We start from the raw sequence: 23681 nt of genomic DNA on the forward strand, positions 1-23681 counted from the left end.
TATTAAAAAATGCTTCTGATGAGTGCCAAAGTATTTTATATTCACATATTATATGTTCTAAGCCTTCAAAAGGCACCTAAAACACATTTTTGGAATGAGGGTTCTCACAGGTTAGATCTCTGTGACCAGTAAATACAAACATGGATGCATTACGTGGTAGCACATTTTTATCACCTCAATGATACCTAATTAAATGTAGCCTTGGTTTTCTGTTTTTCAGGAAGGCTAGACAGATGTGAACAGTAATTCCATCGAGAATAATTAAAAGTAGCAATTTCAGATGTGTTTTCTCAGAACCTCAACTTTTGTTGTAATTTAGCTTTAGTTATGTGTTTGAAACAAAAGTGCATCATCCTTACAAAAGTATGTCTGTGTTATGTGTTAAAGGACCAAGAAGACCCTAATACCTATCTGATGAAACGTCCTCTCTCCTGCCCAGTCCTGATTGTGAGTCCATCCAACTGCATCCTAGCGGTAGGAGATGTGCCAATAACCACATTTCCAAAAGACTTGGTTACCGAGGGTGCTTTATACCTTATGGCCTACTATTACACCCTTCACCTTACATACCCAAAGTGTGTAGCCACTCTGCTTTCCGTCATACAGACGGAGGTTCTCTTGGACAAAATCCATGAGAGAGATCTCACATCATCTTACAAGAAGAGCATGGCTGAGTGGACTGCTTTTATTGGCCAGTAAAGCCAATATGGTCAGATGGACTATAGGAAAGGACTTCCTCTCTCCTTCCACGGCTACTACAGTCCATGTTGGTTGTGATTGATTTTTGTTTGTAATTTGGCCAGGTTAGCCCAGTGTTATAATTAAGGGTGCACGATAATATTGGCTAACATGCCGACATTTTGTGTTTGGTTTGTGCAGTGCAGAGACAGCCTCGCTTTTAGTTAATTTTAAGATTTTTTTTTTCTTTAATCTTGAGTTTAGACAGAAGACTATTCAGAAAATAGGCTCTACTGTGAAAGAGTAAATTGACTAAGCTGAGACTGACTAGTTTGGTATAAAAGTAAGAATTGCTTTATTGGGTATTGGCTAGTACAACTGTAAAATATTGGATACATCCTTACTCAAACCTATAGACTGTTACCAGACAGAACCGCAGCTGAAATAACAAGGGAGAGTGAAAACTTCCCTTTATTCTTATGGTGTTTACCTAGCAAGAGTTGAAAAGTCCGACATGCGGCTTATTGTGATCTGGTCACCCTGTGTGCATGTCTGGTATGGCTGCTCAGCAGCCATACATTACAGGGAATGAAAAAATCTTTTCAATTTGTTATTGTTGCAATTGCATTCTCTTAATAAAACCCAGTATCTACAGTGCAGGCTCTCCTACTGAAAGTTTTTGAGATACATACATAAAATGTCCAGTTCACCAGCAGTTTAATGCTCTAAAGATTTATTTCAGTCCTTCATGTTCGAGACTCAGATGTTGACACATGGCAGTACTGCACTTTAAAGATTTTACGTGGACTCTGCTGACTCCATTGCTAATTTCAGAACATCCTCAAGTGGCAGGAAGTCACGAGGAAAGGTGTACTCAGTCAGGTTGGAAAGTCCGGACATCACACAGCAGCTCAAGTCTGTGCGGAAAATATCCATGTCGCACGCCTCATACCACTCATTGGTTAAAGCGGTGTAGTACTCGACGTCCGAAGTGGTGGTGAAGCCATTGAAACCCCCGACGACAAAGAGGCGATCATCAATTACCTCAATGCCAAAGTTGCTGCGGGGGGTCAGCATAGAGAACACGAGGTTCCACGTGTTGGTATGCGGGTTGTAAGCCTCAGCGGTGCGCAGATAGTTGTTTCCATCGAAGCCACCAACCTAAAAGTAAATACGTGGCTCAAATGATTGAATGTAAGTGTAACCAGCTTCACCGTACCCCTGTAAGAAAATGCACCTGCTATATGTCTTTAGCTGCTTTTGCACAGATACTCCAGAAAGTGACGGAAGAATTAAGTTGCAATATTGTCCAAAGTTGCCCTTAATATGTAGCAGATACAAGGAAATTGTTTACCTTAGGTGTGATCTGACTACTGGAAATACTCTGATTGGTTTAGGGTTTTACCTGGATAAAGCGAACAGCTACCTGACATATTCTCATGCTGTTATATGGAGTTTACACATAAAAGTTGTTTAAAAAAGGCCCATTAACGTCCCAGTATTTGCATTTTCACAGGCCCGCATTTGTTGGGAATGTCTAGAAAAGATCAGGGTGCAGTGGTGTGTGAAAATGACTTCTGAATTAAAAGGAGAAAGTAAAATAAAGTAGAAGCCAGCTGTTGTGGAAGTCTGTATGAGACCTTTTTTCACTCAAGCCTCAACTACAGCTATTAAAGTGCTGTTGTCTATTACACCACGCTATTATCAACAAAGATGAATAGCCCTCGACAAAAAGTATTTGTGTTTTCAGTATAAATGTCTTCACAGCTCTTTTGCCTTTAGTCCAAAAAGGAACACTGAGTTCCAGTCCTTTCTTCCTATAACAGATTAAAGTAGCCCTGACAGGCTATAAGTGCCTATAAGCCTGATCAAAGACCCTGAGGTCAGCACCAGGGTAAGGTCACTGCATTCTGCTGATGATAACTTTTCCTTTTTTTGAATAGAGACTTAGTCTGAATAGAAAATAAATACTAAACGGTAGCTAGCTAAATAAAGAAGTGTGTCTCAGAAGGTGAGACTAAAATCTTTGCTTTTTACCAAAGGGTGCAGCTGCAAAACAACTAAATAAGTGGTTTTAAGGCAAATAGCAAGATAAATTTACAGCTAAAAGGCCTACCGTCCCCAGAGGATGAGTTCTAATCACTTGGCTTATTCCCTCATTTTTCTAAAGGTATTGCAGGATAAGTTTGAAATTGTCTCTAACATATGTCCTCTATGGAACGATGAGGATGACAATGTTGGTTTTGAATAAGTATTTCTGTTGTACTGAGTGAAATGTGAAATCATCAAAGACACAACATTTTGGGAATGAGGCACATGAAAAAAAAAAGAGAGGCAGAAACATCACTAATCAGTTAAATTAATACATAGAATGAGTAAGAATGCCTTCTCTGAACCTGTGGTCAGGATAGGAATCTGATCATTGATAAATACAAAACAAAGTTAGCCAAATTCTGTGTCAGCCAAATCTGTGTTAAGCCTTGCTGATCAAAGCACATTACAGATTTGATTTGTATGTTACGTGAGTGTCAGCACTACTTTGTGGTCTTACTGCAAAGACATGATCCGCATATGCAATGACACCTATCCCGCTGCGGCGGCTGTTCATGGGACTGATCATCGTCCACTGGTTGCTCTCTGGGTTGTAATATTCAGCTGTCTGCAGACACTCGTTGCCATTGAGTCCACCACAAATGTAAATCTGAAAACAAAAAAGGGACATTAAAAATTTTTACATTTCTTAGATTTCAGTTGGAAACAATGTTACCTGTAAGTGAAATGTTTCCACATCATTTGTGAAGTAAGACCGATACTCAGTACCCAAGTGTCCAACTGAAAAATATGACAATTAACAAATGTGTGTGTTTTACAATTTTTTTAATATCTGTTATATTTTAGTTGACAAGTCAACTCAAATAAAGTACTGTACATAAATGCAAAGATGCACTTGTGATCAGTTAGAAACAAAATAGATATATATTAGTATATTTTTCAACTTTTTAAACTATACTTTTAAATTTGAAAACATGAACATAGAAACCAGTTTGTGACCTATCTTGCACCTCGCTTCACTGTAAAAATGTGTATTCCCTGACTGGTTGGCAAGTGGTTGCTGGAGGTTGATGGCTGTCACTACTGTGAAATTGTAACCAGGAAGGTTTTGCACCACAAGCCTCCTTGTGTTTCCTTTGGTCGTAAGCAGACTGTTGAGGTTTGCATGGAGTACTCTGACTTACTGCAAATACTCAAACTATTTGCTGTAGAAATCTGTAGAGTCTTTCATACAACCACTGCCTAACCAGCTGAGGAGTACACATTTTCCCCTAGCAACTGGTTGTTACCAAAGGTTGCTGACAGGTCTCTAGGCCTGTGTGCCTTAGACCCTACTCTATTTCTCTGCTACTGTTTTACTTCACCCACCCGGTTGTTAAGTGTTGTGCAGCTGGCGTGGCTCCTCTGTTCGTGCATCGGTGCAATAAGACTCCACTGGTTGATTTCAGGTTGATAGCGCTCTGCACTGCTGAGTCGTACATGCCCGTCGTGGCCTCCCAGGGCATAGATGAACCCGTTCAACACAGTCACGCTCACATAGCAGCGGCGGGAGTGCATGGGCGCCACCTCATTCCAGGCGTGAGTGGTCAGGTCAAACCTACGGACGCTGTTGAAATGCTCCACCCCGTCGAAGCCACCAACGGAGTAGACGTACCCGTTGAGGAAGGCGGCTCCATGATAAGCACGAGGACACTCGAGGTTGTTCGTTACGTTGACCCAGCGGTTAGCCCGGCAATCGTAGGCCTCGATGCCGTTAGTTGGCTCACCACCACTCCACCCCCCAATGGCCAGCAGGATGGAATGAGGCAGGCGGGGACGAGCAAGAGGGTGATACAAGGCAGACATGAAGGGTCTGCTTCCTAGATCATGTATGTCTAAGATGGCATTACTTATCATGGACAGGCACTCAGAATTGGCCTCCACCAGCTCACTAGACAGCACATTGTCCTTTAGGTAGTCTGACGTCATCAATCCCAGTCGGACCTATAGAGAGATGACAGAAGAGAATGTGACTATGAATTTCAACTACATCAGTTTTAGTAAACTCAAGCTTCTTTAGGATAATGCTCCTAATGTTGTTTAATTTTCTTATTGCTAGCAAGAGAGCGACCAAAGTCAGACACCATTAGCCTTTTCGTCAACAGGGACAGTTTTTAGTCATAGCCCTAGCAACTATACTTAATAAATATAATTTATTCTATAGTATGTGTGTAGAGATCTGATACGGTTTTAATGCTCTTGAAGAGAATTTCTTAAATGTGGTTTGGCTACACCTGAAAAGAGCAAAATCTCAAGATATTAAAGCATCCTTATACCCAGATGGATCGACTCAATCTATGACTTAAATGCTGAAGATTTAAGTCCAAACTAAATGTAGTAATGAAAGTTTATAGACCTTGGACAACAGAGCGGTGAGGTGTTGTTTCCGTTGTACAGGTACATGGCTAATCCACTTTGTAAGCGCTTCATACAAAGTGGTCTCCCACACATTGAGGTCCTCTCTATCAAGGATGTCAGCAAGTTCCTCCACAGTTAGGTGCAGGAACTCCTCCTCAAGAACAACCTGCTCAAAGTTACTGATGATGTAGTGGTAGGCCTTGGTGCGTAGTTCGGGTGATAAGCATACTTTTGTGAACTGCCAAATGCCAACGCAGTTCTCTGGGCACAGTTGCTCCCCGAGGAAGTCAGAGCAGAGTTTCACAATGTCCATTGCATTGAATTGATCAGCTGCCATGAGAAGTTCCACTACATTTTCCCCCGTTATGGAAACTGAGCCGGTGTATGCAAAGTTAATGATGAGTGCCATCATCTCAGAAGACAAGCCAGGTATGTTGAAGACCTGTTTGTCTGGGTCGCTGCAGTGGGTGAAAAGAGCCCTGAGGGTAGAGATGGAGACAGAGTAGAGAATATTAAAAGGTGTGGAGGCAACAAGATAATAAACTATGTCATGCACAAGTACTCCAAGTAACTCCAAAACAGAGTTTGTACATGTTTAGTGCACTTGATTGTTGGGTTTTCAATGTCTTTATTACATTGGCAGCATGTTTATGAAGCTATTGCCAAACACAATGCAGTCCCACACCATGACAGAGCCTCCACCGTGCTTTAAAGTTAACTCTAAACACTCACTGTTGTACCTCTATGACAAATATTGAAATCAACTCCATAGGGCCAGTTTACCCTGATATTTAGTCTAGTTATTGCGTAATTTGGCATACCTCAGTCTGTTTCCTTTCCTTATGGAAGTTCCAGTGCATGTTGCTTAATTACAGTCTCTGTTTCCCTTCCACAACCATTTCTTTTCTTTTTTTTTCTTAACATTTATTTATTGGTTTTAACAGGTTTTACATGAACCATGAAACCATTTCTGATGAGGATGAGGAAACCATTCCTCTGAAAATGATCGGGTACAAGCACTGGACTAAAAAGGGTGAAAAATGTCCAAACCAAACCTTTATAAGTCTTCAAAAAAACACAGAACTATTGCTCAAGTGGACTTTTAAAAAATCATCTGTTTCAAAGCAAAATATAAAAAAATGAGAGGCAACTCAAAACTTTTGCTCAGCGTATAACTGTATAACACAGTTCAACCTTTTTAGTATCAGGAAGTCTGGTGTGTCTTACTGTCTCAATAACAGTGGGGAAGATATTAATGTAACTTAATAAAACACTTCAATTAGACTTCACACAATCACCAAGTGATTCACAGTGCTTTTTAAATGGCACATTTACTGAAGTGGAATCTGGAGCTCTGTGAAGGTAATGATGAAATCTGCAAATGTTTGCATTATGTTTTGGGTGTATCTGTCAGTTGACCGTGACAAAGTCTTTCTATCAGAAAAGTTTTATGATTCAACCTGTTCCTTTTGGTTGGCACTGTTTCACCAACTAAGACCATGAATTACATTTTTCACAGGTATAAATCAGTCAACTGTCCTTCACATTATCAGGTAAGCAACTCACCTGAAGTACGGCGTACAGTTACATAGGATGATCCTGTGGACCGGAAATTCAACATCCTCCACTTTGATGATTGCATCACAAAATTGTCCCTCCAAACAGAGTTCATTATTTACTGAGCTCGACTTGTATGGCAGCTGGCCTTCTTCACTCATCTTGAGTTTTGTGACTGCTTTTCTTAGTTTTTTTGTCTGCAGTTTGTCTTGAAGTGTTCAAAATCAAACCTAACTGTGGAATTTGGGGAATGGAGCCCATGACATCATCATGACTTGGCAACTGTTGCCATGAATTGTTTTGAAATGTATATTTACATTGCATAAAAAAAAAGCTTTGTTTTGATTTGATTTGGATTTAAGAAATTGCATATGAGCCTCACAGATAGCATACAGCATTTTGTATGTTTGCCTCACAGAGGTCACCTAGTAAAATAAGCACTTCAAAACACTCTTACGAATGGACTACAATATCATATTTAGCTCATATTTAACCTTAATAGGCCATTTTGTTTAATAAAATCACTTTGTAATATCCAAACACAGATATTACAAAGTGTGATTCATGGCTAAGCTGTTTTCTTGGGTTGTATTAGACTTTTATCTAGTTGGAAAAATGGGCTCCTGCACTTTACTGATGTACAATAGTAGTAAGAAAGAAAGAAACAAAACACATATATACACTGTATGTATAGTACAAGACTGTTATAATGACGGTGCTTGACAGTATTACCTCAGACAGGTGCAAGCAGTCACCTGTCTGAGCACAGACTGCAGATCTGTTGTTGAGCAATTTCTTTCCATTCATAGATAAATGCAGCATCCAGCTGCAATGGGTTCTGGTTGCCTCTAATGAACATGCCAGCCCAAAATTACCCAGGCATATTCAGTGGGAGAGACATCAACACTAAATGCTGGCCAAGGAAGTGTCTGGATATGCTAGTGATCTTTGGCAATGTGGAGGCGACACGCAAACTGCCACAGGCCAGGTTGTTGTACAGGTTAGAGAACTTCATCTCGATAGCTCTGTCAAGTCACTTCCACCAAGAACAGTCAGATGGTCATGCAAGGGATCACGCGGGATCATGCGTCATGCATGCTCAGCCTGGCATCAGGATGCTTCAGTCAGTTGCAGCAGGGTGGCAGTGATGACAGTATAAGGCATAGGTGTCAAACTCTGGCCCGCGGGCCAAATTTGGCCCGCAGCCTAATTACATTTGGCCCGCGAAGCCATACCAAATTATTATTAGAGCTGGCCTACTGGTATTATACAACTAATATACATATTGTTTAGTATTAAACTTTGCTTGTTCCATATTCAGTTTTTCAGCAAAACTTGTTTGAGTCCATAAGAAGAGATTCATTCTTAAATCTGGAGGAAGATTTTTTTTTCAATAAATATTAATGTTAGCCCGCGACCTTGTTCCAGTTTTGAATTTTGGCCCACTGTGTATTTGAGTTTGACACCCCTGGTATAAGGCATACACCAGAGAAGTCATTCCTTTGTCACTATTAGTGGCTTCATCCACCTGCAGAGGAAAGCAGCTACCATGCACCTTATCATTAAGCACTCGATAGGCAACTTTACAGGGGTAGAGCACAGACGCAGTTTTAGCAGAGACACTGTTGAGCACGACGGTTTAGAAGTGTGTGTCTGAAAAAGCCCTCTGACTTGTCTTTGTGCTCTGGATGTTTGGCGTCTTAGCTTGTTAAGCTTTAAACTGTCACAAACTTGCACTTTAAGACAGACACGCTGCGGCCTCTCCTCATCACCCACCGCTGCGCAGGTATGCTTCATCTTATCTTCTTTGGTTTGGAAACTGTAAGAAACTCCATTCCGGGTTTCTCTGAGGCGTGGGCTTTCATCATCAGAGTTCATCCTCCTATAACAATTAAAATATTCTCAAGCATGATCAACGGTTAATTACGGCACCGGCCGGAGTACCGGGAGCAGTTTGGAAGAACAAAAAGACGCGGAGACTGTTCTAAATTGTCATCCCAAACTAACTCAAAGTTTATTCTTTGTGCAGCAGTTTTTATAGGCAGAAGGGTTTGTGTGTCAACAAGTTTCAAGTTACAACCATATAAGGAAGTTCCCCCTAGCTCTGAAAGGGGCCTTCTATAATCTCAACATACCTTTGAAAGGTCCGTTAAACACTAGACAGTTAGAATCCTTTAGTGATATAAGTTTGCACATGGTAGAATACTGCATGTAGTTATTTGCATTAGGAAATGTTTAACCATGTATACCCAGAGGCACATAATCAATTGTGTGTGATCCTTAGCAGGCTGCAAGCCTGGTGTGCACTCCAGGAATGCACCCCCACGTCCTGGGAGCATGAGAGCTTGCACCCCGTCCTATTGTTCCACGGCAGGATCAAGCAGCTATGCCTGTTCCAGTTTAAGTGCCTTCTTTACATATAGATGAACTGTTGGATTTTCCAGACCAGCAGGCCAAGGGAAGTCGCCCATGGGGTCACAGCAAGAGGAGATGAGGTTCAAACAAAGGGCATTGCAGAAACAGGGTCCTTTGTATAACATCATCAAAAACAATATCCTGTAAATGCTACCATGTAGAGCTGGGCGATATGAGATTTTTTCATATCACGATATGTTTTTTTCATTTCAGGCGATAACGATATCTATCACGATATAAGCCAAATAACTATATTTGTAAGATTTAAATGTGCCGTTGCTCACAAGTAAAATGTGAAATAATCAGCAGCTTGTTTTTATTTAAATATTTATTTCCCATAATAAGTTCAACAGGGTAGATGTACTTAAGGAACATGAGACTTTTTCAGATAAATAAAGGCAAATATTGCAAACTACACAAAAGGCAGCCGCTGAAGCGTTTAAGTTTCAAAATAGAACAAACGAAACAGACTAAATTGTCAATTCCACTTAGAAACAAAATATTAATTCTAAAAATAAATCTTAGTTTGTTTTACAGAAGAACAGACAAAACTGACTAACTTTTGTCAATATCAAATAAACTGAGAACTAAAAGGAAATTCTCAATCTCTCCTTGTTGTATAGCTGAGCTTTTCAAACAGTTTTGTGCGGTCAGCTGAGCGCACCATCCGCTCCGAGCTCCCTGACCTGCACTCAATCTACAGCAGGCGGTGCTGGACCAAGGCCAGGAAGATCGTGAAGGACCTCAGCCATCCCAACAACGGACTGTTCTCTCTGTTGAGGTCAGGAAAGCGATTCCGCTCCCTGAAGACCAACACAGAGAGACTGAGGAGGAGCTTCTTCCCGCAGGCGATACGGTCTCTCAATCACACCACCACACAGTCCTGACCCACACATACAGTTCTTACACACACACTGGACTTTCTGGACTTTGGTTTTGCACAACACTGGTCACTATATTCTTCATTTCCGGTTAATACTTGTACAGCTGCTGTTAGTGTGTATATATTTATTTATATTTAGATTTCTTCATACATTCTTATATAGTTCTATATTGTGTATTTTGTTGTACAGTTATTTTATTTTCAACTTTAATTTATATATTTATCTTTATCTTATTCTTCCCAGTTAAATTTACCCTTCATTCTAATTTGTGTTGTACAGTTATTTCATTTTTAACCTTAATTTATATTTTATTCCTTCCTAGTTAAATTTACCCTTTTTAATTTTTCATATTTATTTCCTATCTTATTCATAGCCTTTTCCTTTTTTGTTCTCTTTAGGTCACGAGCAGTTGTCCAAGCATTTCACTACATATCGTACTGTGTATGACTGTGTACGTGACAAATAAAATTTGAATTTGAAATTTGAATTTGAGTTTTAACAGTTACTTTAGTCTGACAAAAGCCGAATGACGAATTAGCGCTTCCAGTCAGAGACTGAGGCTACGTCCACACGTACACGGGTATTTTTGAAAACGGAGATTTTCCGTTTTCGTTTTAAAAAATAATCCCGTCCACACATAAAGGCAGAAATGAAGAAAAACGCTGCTATGAACATGCCAAAGCAGCAGGTGGCGCTAGATTCCTAACTGTGCAGAAATGTTGGCCAATCAGAAGTCTAGAAGCCTCGGTGGGAAAAAGTAAACAAAGCTGCGGCATAGAAGCAGAACCGAGTCGTATGTGTGGAGGGACAGTAACTGTGTGTATATGTAAGCATTTAAACACTGCAGAGAGTAGAATTAACAGTATTGTAGAAATTCATTTCACCGAAACAATAACGTGGCGCACAGTGTGACGCATGCACCAGTTTATTGTATTTCCAGACTTGCTTTCGGCACAATTTACAGTGCACGCTGCTCTGTTTTTTGTCAGACTTGAAATAGCCGAAATACCTTCACACTACGGAACTTCTATGGCTCTTCCGTTCGACAATCTCTCCGGCATTGGAACCATCATCTGTTTTCTCTTCGGTCACGCTCGGTTGATTTTTCTAGTCGGCACACTCATTTCCTCCATTACGCGCTGGCTGCTTCCCAAACAAACACGTGCGGCTTGGCACTTGTGCTGAACAAGTCACGCGACGTGACGCTGCGGCTGTGATTGGTTCGGCTCTGCGCTACTTAGTTTGGATTGGCTGACCTTTTTTAAAAAAAATTTTTTAATTTTTTTATTTTAAGAGGACAAGAGCGGCGAGGTCTATCGCGATAGCTTAATTTCTCTATCGAGTAAAAGTTATATCGCGATACATATCGTTATCGTTCTATCGTTCTACTACCATGGTATCAAAATATCACAACAGAAACATATTTGGTGATGCTTCATCATCTGCTTTGTGTTTGTGTGCGAGCCCCGTCAAAAGCCTGTGCATTATGCTGGCAGCGTCCAAGATGCAGCTTCTGGTTTTTTTTCTGCATTAACATCTCGGGTTGCATTTCATTTTCTTAGTACTTATTTTAATATCTTTAGTTTTTTGTATTTCGGTCTTACTGTAATTTACCTGCTGTGGGCTCAGAGTTATTTTCCCTGATTTTATTTCATATAAACGTGTTTTTCAACCAAACGGTGAGGACTTACCTTCTTCCTTCAACTTCAGAATAGTTGCATGAAGTATACAGGGCAGGAGGTGACGGGCCAGGTCTGCAGGTTTCTGCATCGCCATGTAGTGCAGAACCTAAAGACAAACCCCCAAAAAGTTTAGTCTTCCTGGCTTCTGTTTTCTTTTTGCTCTTTCAGATCAACAGAATATTTTTGCACAGCCAACAGGCTGCCTCTGAAGAAGACTCCAGATAAACGGTGACCTTTCTCTATGATGGTTATTCACAGAGGGACCGGTCATACCCAGATCTTTAAATCTGTCATAAGACTATCAGTGAGCATTATTTTTAACTTTCTCTTTTTGGATAAACAATGTCTTTAAAAGACAGGCAACATTTTCAGTGATGGTGCAAACTGGAGCTCCGAGCTCTGCTTTCATATGTGCAGGAAGAACATGCAAACGCTTGGCAGGGACCTGCCCGGGTCCAAATCCAGGACCCTCTTTGGGTGAGGAAACAACTAACCCCAGTTACTGTTTGTCCCTTTCCCATAAAGCCGACCGGATCATTAATAGAAGCTGGTTTAAAGTTGTTCTTCATTTAACACCATCACACCACAGAGAGCTGCTGTGTGTCAGTTAAACATCGTGTGTGACAGCATCAGATCCTTTTTCATCAACATGTGAAAATGCTTCAACATACATGAGCCAAAACGGTCCCATGGCAGAAGCTGATCCTGAAAATCAGCAGAAACATTCATGAAAACACTTTGTGATCCACTTAGTAAACACGTTTGGCTTAAAAACACGCATGCGGCAAAACGAACGACCTGCTTCAGACCTTCTCGGCCTCCTTGGTGTCATCAAAAAGTCTTTTTTTGCGTCGTGCAGGTGTGACCCTGGCAGTCTCCCAAGCCTCCACCCACATGTTGCCTGGGATCTTCATCCTGGGACTGAGTGTCCCCGTCACCATCGTGTTGCCCTTCTCATCGACCACTTCCTCTTCTACGTAATCCCGAGGTGAATACCAGCGCACAAAATCCTCCAGGACACAGCCGGGGTTGACTGCCTGTGGACAGAGACACAAACTCGTACTTTAAATGAAGTAATGTGTAAATATATTCACTGACACCTCATGCTGGCACTGACGACTGTAACAGGGCCCACTCACGACACCACTGCATTCATGGACCCAAGCACACCAGGTTGTCACTGAACATAAAATGTCATTTAGGCATCAAAACGATTTCCTTCTGTTCAGGACTGGAAGTAAATACGTGTGATCTGGCAACAAAAATGTTTTACTTTTTTGTGTAAGAGTAAATCTGAAAATCTATGAATAACAAATCAATTGTATTTTAGTTTTAAAACCAGTTCAGACTGAATAAAGAGCTCGTCCACACTGGATCAGAAACATAGAGACATGGTGGGAATAACCAACACTGTAGATTCAGGGCAGCTGCAGCATGACTTACACTGTGTGCTGGTCATTATCACTGCATTACTGCCTCAGGTCTGCAGGTCTCTGCAAAGACAAGGTTCAAATAACCTCTGAAGATGATTTATAAAACTGCAATGAGCTGTTTGAAAACTGATGACCACGTGATCGTCTGGTGATCAGAGGTTTCTGCACTCACGTAGCTTCTCCCAGCATGACTGCATCCATCATGCCACACGTGTCAGTGACAGAGTCACAGCTTTCCACAGCGTAAGCTGATCAACAGTCCTCTTATTTCACACTAGTTTACTTGTAATAGCCTACATGACATTTTTTATTAATTCATTAATATCCCATTCATTAACTGCACAGAGAAGACGTCGTTTTCTTTAAGCTAACAGTATTATTAAAGTTCTTCATGACTGGGCCCTGTTACGAGTTCAAAATTGGGGATGGAGACAAGAGAAAAAACCACAATAACAACACTGGTCCGGCCGAGTTAAGTCAAACGATGATTTTAATAGTCACACGCGTGGGAGATGGACACTGTATGCAGACAGCCTCAGATCTCAAAATGGTGGAGCATTGATCAAACTCTTATAGCCTCTGGTGCCCCCACCTTATCATAAAAGCCTAAACATTCACATGCTTTTCTCTCACATGGCGCCTAAGCTACGACCTTGGCTCCCCGTTTATCTGCTCCTGCTGAGATGGGGCAGAAAACTCCAGCATGTTCCGTTCTCTTCTAATCAGACAAATAAGGCGATGACTTTCTGCAAACAGTATTTCTTATAACATCATAAAACAATATCATTCATCCAGAATAAATCAGCAGTCTAATGTAATGCAAATCAGTTTAACTAATGCAATAGTTATCAGCTTCTTCTAATTCAGGAGAATAATGCCAACTAAGACTACATAATAATTCACAATCTTTAATTAGGGGTATAACATGGCATAAAATAATATTATAATCTAACACTCCCCCTGATGAGCTCGTTAGAATAATGAGCTCACCAACACCCTGTAATCCAGTGTGTCCGGGTTCATCTCTTCTCACTCCCGAGGTCCTTTGTCCCCCTGATGGGCGAACCATATGTGAGAGGACCTCTGTGTTTGCGCAGTTCAGATGTAAGAAAAACTATTATTCCAACAGTAGCAGGTACAGATGACACTCCCCAGTCCTCCCACAGCTTTATTTGGTGCTACCTTATACCCTTCAGACGTATTCAGACTAGAACCTCTGTCCAAGGAGCTTTTAGCCTTTATTTTATTGCTGCAGCTACCAGTGTCTTCCAGTTGGGTGATCCTCTGCTCTTCTTTCTTCAACCTCAGGGGTTAGACAACCCTTCAGTCGTGGCACAGATCAGGGGATTATTCTGCCCCGATTTCAAACAACGATCTGTGTATCCTCGGGTCCTGTGTCTCCTGTATATCCTCCAGAAAAAGGAACAGGAACGCGTCCCCCTTTTTCCCCAAGAGCCTCTCGAACCTCGTTGGTCTGGTGTTCCTGGATTTCCGCCAACCCCTTCATGGTTATTGCTGTGTTTATGGGATCCATCCTTTTGAGGTGACTAGCTGGAGCCCAAACGCCATGACACTTGGACCCAGTTGGTGTCTCGGCAGTCACTGTGTCTGTCTCTGCTGCGAAGGATCCTCGCATCTCTGTGACCTCGTCTGGTGTCTGTTCCTTTCTCTGTAAGAGACAGAAAACCAAAACACCTCTCTTCCTAACCCTAATAATCTAATGTTGTTATCTACTGACCTTCTAGTGATTCAGATTTGGTTTAGAATATTCAGAATGTCCCAGGGACTTATTCTAATCATATCCTATGTGTGTGTAAGCGTGTTTGCATTTAGCCCTCTGCACTCAAGGCATTTCCTACACTTTATCAGTCCGGACCATCACGCCGAACGAAGCTTATGACCTTCAAAAGGCCGAGTGCCAACTCATTATAAGCACATTTGCAAGGTGTGTCTGAAAATTATTAAAACCACTCATATTGAGAAAAGACATCAAAAAAGAAATTAGCCATTTTTAACTCTCACATTTGCCCCCCAAAAATCATGTGTTTGCTTCCACCTACTGTCCCTTATGGAGACACAATATTGCAGCTACAAGGTCTCCCAGGTTGTTAAGTTGATCTGCGTGTAACGCTCTGACTCAAGTATATAATCTTAAAAGAATGTCGTTTAATTAACTACCACTACTTAAAACTTAACTTAAAGATATAATTGAATAAAAGATCACAAAGAATAACATGATATCAGTGTTATGTAAGCGCGTGCGGCCTTCTATGCTCGAAGTCACTCCACGCCATAGATCAGCCAAACATCGCGTTGACTGTAGCTTTTAACCCTTATTAACTTGAGCACAACTCTATAATGAGCAACAAACTGCAATATGTCTGAAAATGATCATGGTTACACCTGCAATAGAAGATCATATGATTATCCTGACACCTGTGAATATACGATTAAGAATAGAAGATTAACCTGCGGTTATAACAATCACTGGAACACAAATGTTAGTACAATGTCAAAAGCTTCAATAAATGTTTAATGCAATGCTTGTTATATGATTCTGATGCAATAATAATGCTGATGCTAAAATAACAGTAGAACACCCCCTTTATCCCGTTTAACTTGACACATAAACGTTTATAAATGCCTCTTTTAAATTTTATTTCCCCTGTTTTCCCCTCACTGACCACAGCAGGGGAAACTTAGTTTTGAATCAACCATGAATCCAGCTCACCGGATTCATCCCTGAGCCCCACCGTCACTGGGGTCTGACAGGGTGGCGCTGCATACTCTTCCTTTAATGTCACTATTTTCAACCTGTTAATTAGAGTGCTTAACCATGAAGTAAACTACGTCCACAACAAGTCAATACAGCTGTAAAGGTGGCCAATTATCAATCTATTACCAATCAATAACAACAGATAGCTTATGTTTTATGCATGCTTTCAGTCAACCACTCACCCAGAGGATCTCCAATCCCAGAAAATTCCTTCTCCTCATTTAATGAGTCTGTCCTCCTTCCATGCCCTGGTAACTGGTCCACCCAGAGCCATATGATCTCGAAATATACGTACAACAAGCCAAACCACACCTTGGTCACACCAACCCTTTTCCGCCCTGAAGATGTTCAACGCCATCTTAGTCTGGACTGTCAAAGGTAACTTTAACGCTGACTGTTCCGACAATCCATTTTATAACGTTTCCTGGTCAGATTTGCCAATCTCTGCACCAGGGTTTTAATTGTTTTGCAATGTTCATTAGTTTTTATTTTTATTTAGTTTCGACTCCAGATTTTCAATTTTATACCAGTTGTAATTAGTTTTTACCAATTCTTTGCTAGTTTAGTCTAGTTTTTTTTTTCTGAAAATCGTTAGTTTTCAGCTTAGTTCTGATTAGCGCCAGTTATAGTTTTAGTAGTGTCTTGCAAAAATTAAGTGTAACCAAATCCCAGTTCCATCATATCAGTCATGCTCTTCTGCTTATCCTTGGGTATTGAGACTATTAACTCTTGCAGCACCGGGTGCGCCTAATTTTGGTTCAAGTGAATTGATAAACTTTTTGAAGGCGATTGACTCACACAGTTATTTAGATGTCCCAGTCCTGTTGTCTTGGGATGCATCACGCTGCCTTACCTGGTGTTAGCTGTTTTCTGGGGATGCGGGTTGAGTGGGGGAGCTCTTCAAGGAGGGGGAGTGTGCTCCCCCTGATGAGCTCTTCAAGATAAGCTAAGTTAACCTTCTTGTGTGAGCTTTTCAAGTGCACTTCAAGGTGCACTTCAACCCCCTGATGACCCAGTACTTCATTTTTGCGCACTGTAGTACACATTTAGTTTTTGCTTGTAGCTCTCATACTCTACTTGCCACTCATCTAAGTCCTGATGTTTCTTAAACAGGACAACAGTACCTTTAAAATTATATCACATGTGTGGGGGTGTGGCCTTGCCAATTGTTTTTCAAAATGGCTGGCATGCCCACAAGCACATTTTCTGGAAGAAAGAAAGGTAAGCTTGATATTTACATTTAAAATGTTTTGTTAAACTCAGATTTTTATTAATTTTCAAAAATAAACATCTAGTAAATAATTTGAGGGGTCTTTAAGAATTAAGCTTATTTAGTTTCACAGAGGAAATGACTAATTTATTACTGTGTACTCTAGTGCACGTCAGGACTTTGTACTTATATTTATTTCACTTTTTCCTAGTAAACAACTCTTTAACAAAGGCGGAGAGAATTCTTAACAGAATAATTGAGCGAGATTCAGACATAGATTCTTCAGAAGATGAGAGTCATGTGAGCCAGATAGGAGAGGGTGAGAACCCAGGAGGAGCCACACAAAGATTATCGAGATGCAGTGGCAGATGTAATAGAGAAAAACACAGGGCCACCTGAAATCTGTCGTCCTATCTGGTCCAAAACCAACATGTAGGAGAATCTGGAATTTTTGATTTTGAGTTAAAAATAAAATATGGGTAAAATGCAGAAATGTTTTCCAGTAAAGTAAAAAATAAGAGTTGCATTTATAGCTGAATCCATGACACCTAATTGTTTCTACAAGATCACGTCGTTGCTAAAAGTTATCAGTGATCTCAATGTGCGAAAATAACTCACAGTATCTGGAGTTCAAGCTCCTCTTGGCTGAGAAACCTGGAACAAACATGTGAACAAGACCTGAATAATACCAGTAATGAAGAGTTCTCTCCAAAAATCAAGAAAAGGAAGCCCCAATCAGATGAGAGTGTAGCAAAATATGGTTCACTCCACTTGCCTGAAATGGTTAACAGTCCAAGGCATTTCAGTTGTAGAATGGTTGGGTGCAACAGTAAAACATATGTGAGATGTGGGAAGTGCCAAATGTTCCTTTGTGTCTCCAAATAAAAAATCACAGTACTTCCTCAGATATCATAAATGAATTGACTTTTGTGAAATAGAAAGCCCAGTGCAATAACTTGTTCCTGAACCAATGGCTTACAGCTAGTGAAGTGTCAGTGACTACTAAGTTGATCCCTGATCTACATTTTTATGATATTGTTATATAAATAAGTTTTAATATCCTGCTTACAAAAATTTCAGTGGAGCTTTTAATTTTCTTAAATAGCTCTTGAATGTTATTAGTTTCACATTCATGATCAATGAACTCCCCTTGTGCACTGTAGTGCACATGTTGTAAAATTTAAATAAAATTAGTTAAAAACAATTTTGTTTTTGTAATGTGTTTTTTTTACCGTCCCAACACTTGATTTATCTTAAAGAAAAAAGAAAAAGAAAAAATGAAAATACTTTTCCTTTTTTTTTTTTCTTCTTTCCCTGGGCCTCAGGAGGACATTGTGTCTCTTTCCACTACAAGCCACTTGCTATATCTAAAAAACAGTCATATTCAAAGTAATCCCAAATTGGACTCTGGAGCTTTCTCCTGACTTTTCCTGACATGATTCTGCGCGTGGACGGAGCAGCAACACAGACGACTCGACTAACGTACTGCCTTGACTTCTATTGCAGGGCACGCGCACATCAATGAAACTAAACACATTTTGCTATAAATCCAGTCAATTTTAGTTAGTTTTGTGAACATTCATTACAGTTTTAGTTAGTTTTCCTTTTTTGTTTTGATTTTATTTCCGTTAACGCAAATGTTTTTTCACTTGTAGTTTTCGTTATTTCATTTTTTTTCTTTAATAATAATAACCTTGCTCTGCACACTGGAATAAACATAATCAACATGATCCACATTTTACTGCGTGTCAATGCACCATCTTATCGATTCAAGTGCTCCATCCTTATGTGGTGTGTGACATTATGTTTATCTAAACCGCCACTCTGTCTCTAAATGTTTGAAGAATTTTTCAAGTTCGGGGACACATTTTAAGAATTTGACCATAAGTGAAAGTTATGGCGTTATCACCCCCTTTGGGGCTTACCTTTCCCAGTTTTGATGATATTCCTCCCCATTCTCTATTCTTTGCAAGTACTCCTTTTAGGTGGTGAGAAACTGTTGGTGTGGTCAAGTGGGTGCTGTAAAAACAAAAGCTCAGGACAGAACAGTCACCAGTCATGTACTTCATACGAAATTAGCATATATCGAACTTCATATTGATCCCCTGAGTGTAATGGTACATTTGAATTTGAATTTCTCAAAGTTAAACAGAATATTTTTCTTTATCTTGCTCTTGTTCTTGTGCAGCACCACCCCTCAGCACATGCCCCTGTCGGTTCTATCTTACTTTTAAATTGCTGACTATTTCAAGAAAGCACCCAAAAGGCGGGGACCAGTGTTTATCATTACATATCTCCATTTGAGTGTGGCAAGTCTATCATTCCCCTGTTATTCATAGACCTCAATGGAGGGTTTTTTTTAGTTTTTTTTTACCTCTATAAAAGTTGATTGACTCTTTACAGTGGCCCGCCATGGTTAATAATAACATGCTCAGTCATGAGTGGAATCAAACCTTTTCTTCACTTTAGCAACCAAAGGGTTAAGTCTGCAGTTCACACTCCTGTGAAGCTACAGCCTTAGCCCCCTTAGTCTCTGTCAACCCTCTGTCCTTGCAAAAACAAGACAAAGCAAGACAAAACATCCACCCTTCTTTTACAGGCTGGGTGAATTGTCTGTGGACATCTACTAATCCTAAAGTCAGTACCGTTTTTGTCTCAGTACCAAGTCAGTTAAAACTTTTAGTCGTCAGTCCGTCACAGTCCAGTCACATGCATACATCCACACACATTCATACCAGATATTGCTGATAATGGAGTCTCACGCGCAACCTATTCGAGGCTCCATCACCAGCAAGATGACGTCATCATTTTAAAGGAAACAGTTCCTTGTTTGTTTTTTCCTTCTTTGGACTGGATTGACTCGCTGCAATCCTTTTAAGCTCAGGACTTCTCATTCGATCAGTGTCCCATATAAGTGAATTTCTCCCAAGCCCATTATAATCATGGAGAAAAATACTTTGCGACTGTTTTCAGTAAGAATATTTTATAGCGCTTTAAAGTTCAATCTCTCAGGCCTGGATTAAAGAGCTGATTTGTTAAATCAGGAACTCACAAAATACCAAAATATCACCACCGGTGGATCACACCTCTCTGATGTTCTTATCTCAGTGCACCGTAACAAAAGCAAAAACAAACGTAAACAATAAAATACTCATATAGTAACAAATACTGGGGCCCATTGCAAACATGTCCAAGCATAAAACCATCCTTCTCTCTCTTAGAGAAAGAGAACAATCCAAACCTCACTGATGGAATCAACCTAGTGTCAAACAAAACCCAAAGATCAACCAAAACTTCACCAGAAAGTTTTTCTCCCTCCCGGGACAATATTGTGTAAGCATACAGGTACCGTAACTCCTTTTTGCACTGACAAAAACATGTTGGATTGACTTAATTCAATAGTGGACACTGGTTGCACACAAATGCTTTGCTTTGGCAGAAACGTAAACAACTGAGTCAAATCAACACAACCTTTTCATATTCTCTCCAAAATAAAACTCACCCCGTTAATTCATCATTTTCACTCTGTACCACTGCTCCTTATCAGGCTGTGTGAAGCACAGTAAACAATTCAGTGGAGGCCTTAAGCCATAAACAGACATCACGCACAGACATTGTTTTCACAACCCAACTGCTTTAGACCTTGTCCCCTAAATCTACACAAATGCCCTCTGGGTGGCATGAAATGCATTTAACCAATAAACAATCAATGGGTTCTTGTTGTTGTAACCGACTCCGTATTTGGATGTTTGTGTGAAGCTTTTGTTAGGAAAGCATTCTTCAAATTCAAATTCAAATTCAAATTCAAATTTTATTTGTCACGTACACAGTCATACACAGTACGATATGTAGTGAAATGCTTGGACAACTGCTCGTGACCTAAAGAGAACAAAAAAGGAAAAGGCTATGAATAAGATAGGAAATAAATATGAAAAATTAAAAAGGGTAAATTTAACTAGGAAGGAATAAAATATAAATTAAGGTTAAAAATGAAATAACTGTACAACACAAATTAGAATGAAGGGTAAATTTAACTGGGAAGAATAAGATAAAGATAAATATATAAATTAAAGTTGAAAATAAAATAACTGTACAACAAAATACACAATATAGAACTATATAAGAATGTATGAAGAAATCTAAATATAAATAAATATATACACAATAACAGCAGCTGTACAAGTATTAACCGGAAATGAAGAATATAGTGACCAGTGTTGTGCAAAACCAAAGTCCAGTTCATTGCATCAGCGTGTGTGTGTGTATCACTCTTCATTGCACAAGCTTGTGAATGTGTGTGTCATTTCTCAGTGAATTGAATCAGCATTTCGATTTGTGCACGTGTGTGTGTGTCATTTCTCACTCAATCAACGAGTGCATATGTGTGTTTCACTTCATTCTGAGTCAGTGCATGTGGATGTGTGTGTTTGTGTGGGTGTTTGTGTTCATCACTTTCCTGTTCTGGTGTTCTGGGTAAACCACGGCCTGAAGCGTGCCCTGGGGTCCTGCCCTCCTCCTTTTCAGTCCGTTTGCATCCGTTGGTGCTGCTGCTCAAAGTTCTGTCCATACTGGTTCTGGCCCCAATTGAGGCAGTGCTTTTCTCCAGTGTCCTGCATCTTCTCCTTGTTCCGCTCCTCCTTAACTTGACCCTTTTGCTTCTGTAGCTCCTTCAGGGCTTGCTCCTGCTGTTGGAGCTTTTTCGTCAGGTTTTTGCGACCTCCTGCTCCAGCAAGCTCCGGCCTGATTTCAAGTCCTGTGTCTGGGACTCCAAGCCTGATGGGTTCGATTATCAGCCAGCTCCTTCTGAGCCATGCTCAGTTCCTGCTCTGATGCCTTGAGCTCTTACTGAGGGCAGAAACCTCAGAGTCTTTTCCGTACAAGTCAGATTGAAGTCCATTGATGTTTCCCTTGCTTTGCTCCACGGCCTTCTACAGCTCTGCTGTTCGGCTCTTCTCAGAGGTCAGCTCCTGGCCAAGCCCCGACACCTGTGCCTTCAGCTTATTTTCTCCTGGTGCTTTTGTTCATTCCGAGGTGCCTCCTGACCTCAGTTACTCCTCCTGTCTCTGGCACGCCCTTTTTGCTGCCCGATCATCCGTGTTGGTCCGTCACTGTCCTGCACAGTTTTAATGCAGAGTTGTTAAGGTCAGCATTGTCTTGCTCGGCCTCACTTTTCCTCCAGGCTTAATGGGCGTCTCGTCACAGCTCTGTCAGCTGAAGCTGTCTGGAAATCTCCCCCGTGTAGTGAAACGGGCCTTGGATTTAACGCTCTCTGTCTCCGTTGACATTTTCAGGTTGTTGTTGTGGGTCCAGCTGCTGTAGCATTTGGTCAGGGTCACATTAAGGAAGAAGACATTAGAGGTTACTTTGGGCAGTCACAACAAAATGAGATTTCAAAGTAAGAGCCTTGCAATCCCCAACAGATTGAAAACAAAGAAAGAAAGAAACTTACCTGACATGGATCTCCTTGTGACAAATCCAACATGTGGAAGAGGAAGCCGAGTTCACAAGCCAAACAAAACTCCTTGTGGCACAAATGATTCTGAACAAGGCAGCGAACTGGCTCCAGGAAGTATAACACCTAAGATGCAAACATAAAAGACCCATGGAACATTTGACAAATTGTCTCATATTAAAAATTAAATGTACACATTGTGAATCTTCAGCTTCTTACCTGGATCATGCAGTTACAGTAGGCGTTGGGAATCTGCGGCTCCAGGCCAGCAAACAACGTCCTGTTGTAATGTTTGAAGTCAAAATCTTCCCGTCCACGTTTAGAGTATTTAATTGTCACCTGAAGCACAACAAACACATCTTCGTCACATGTTTGGGAAATCAAAGCTTGTAGCAACACTCTAGAAATTGTTACATATCATATTTAACTGTATCTCTATGAACACCAGGGTGAAACATAACAAGTCCAACCTTTCTGTACTTTTCGGGAACAGTGTGAAGGAGCGGCTCTTCATCACTCTCTGTTAGAGATTCAGGGATGTGGTTGTAATAACCAGGTGACTCTTCTTTATTTGCAGGGACCTGCAAACAACAAACAGGAAAAAAAAACTTAAAATACACCACGTGGAGATGGGTTTAACTTTTTTTGTAAATTTATTACAATATTGTAAAAATTACAGTTTAAAAGAGCAACAAGTTTTTTTACATACCTGGTTACAGGGGCAGGCGGAAGGATTCTCCACAAAACTGTTGAAGCCAACAGTTTCAATAGTTTGTGGGATTTCTGGGTCCATCCCAGAAGCCCACCTGTTGAAAAGAAACATGTTTTAGATCGGTGGACAAGGAAGAGAAAGACGAGAGAAGTTGGGAAGAGGCTCCACAAAGGAGATGGGAAGAAAATAGATGGAACAGAGAGAAAAGACACTAAAATTAACTGGATCACCTGCCAGGGGAAAAACATGCAAGAAGAGAACAACAAAGCAGGGAAACTACAGCAACAACCAACATAACCGTACATTACAGTGAATGCAAGACCGACAAGTTCAGCTCAGTTTTGATGTTCCATAACTGATCAGAATTATTCCTGATGAGCAGAAACAGAGAGACAGAGAGGGAGCGCAACCTTTCGATCATTATTATTTCGAT

General features: G+C 40.6%; 1 protein-coding gene across 1 annotated transcript; it reads right to left on the minus strand.

The window, feature by feature from the left end:
- Positions 1 to 1476: 1476 nt before the first annotated feature.
- On the minus strand, positions 1477 to 6845 carry LOC146610153 (kelch-like protein 10). The gene is made up of 5 exons (XM_085345053.1): positions 6694 to 6845; positions 5126 to 5606; positions 4099 to 4713; positions 3230 to 3379; positions 1477 to 1839 (listed from the first exon to the last, which is right to left on the minus strand). The coding sequence occupies exons 1-5, from the start codon at positions 6843 to 6845 to the stop codon at positions 1477 to 1479; spliced, it is 1761 nt and encodes a 586-aa protein (XP_085201179.1).
- Positions 6846 to 23681: the final 16836 nt, after the last annotated feature.

This window comes from Diplotaxodon limnothrissa, linkage group LG20 (genome assembly GCF_057381915.1).
Source record: "Diplotaxodon limnothrissa isolate DT_005_m linkage group LG20, D_limnothrissa_male_GT1.1, whole genome shotgun sequence".
Taxonomy (NCBI): Eukaryota; Metazoa; Chordata; class Actinopteri; order Cichliformes; family Cichlidae; genus Diplotaxodon; species Diplotaxodon limnothrissa.

Bases quoted from the DNA above. Each gene is read 5' to 3' on its own strand.
- LOC146610153 (XM_085345053.1), bottom strand. From the start codon at position 6,845: ATGAGTGAAGAAGGCCAGCTGCCATACAAGTCGAGCTCAGTAAATAAT. The intron at 4,714-5,125 runs GTCTATAAACTT...ATCTCTCTATAG, and splicing joins TCACCGCTCTGTTGTCCAAG to GTCCGACTGGGATTGATGAC. The intron at 1,840-3,229 runs GTAAGACCACAA...ATTTACTTTTAG, and splicing joins ATGCGGATCATGTCTTTGCA to GTTGGTGGCTTCGATGGAAA.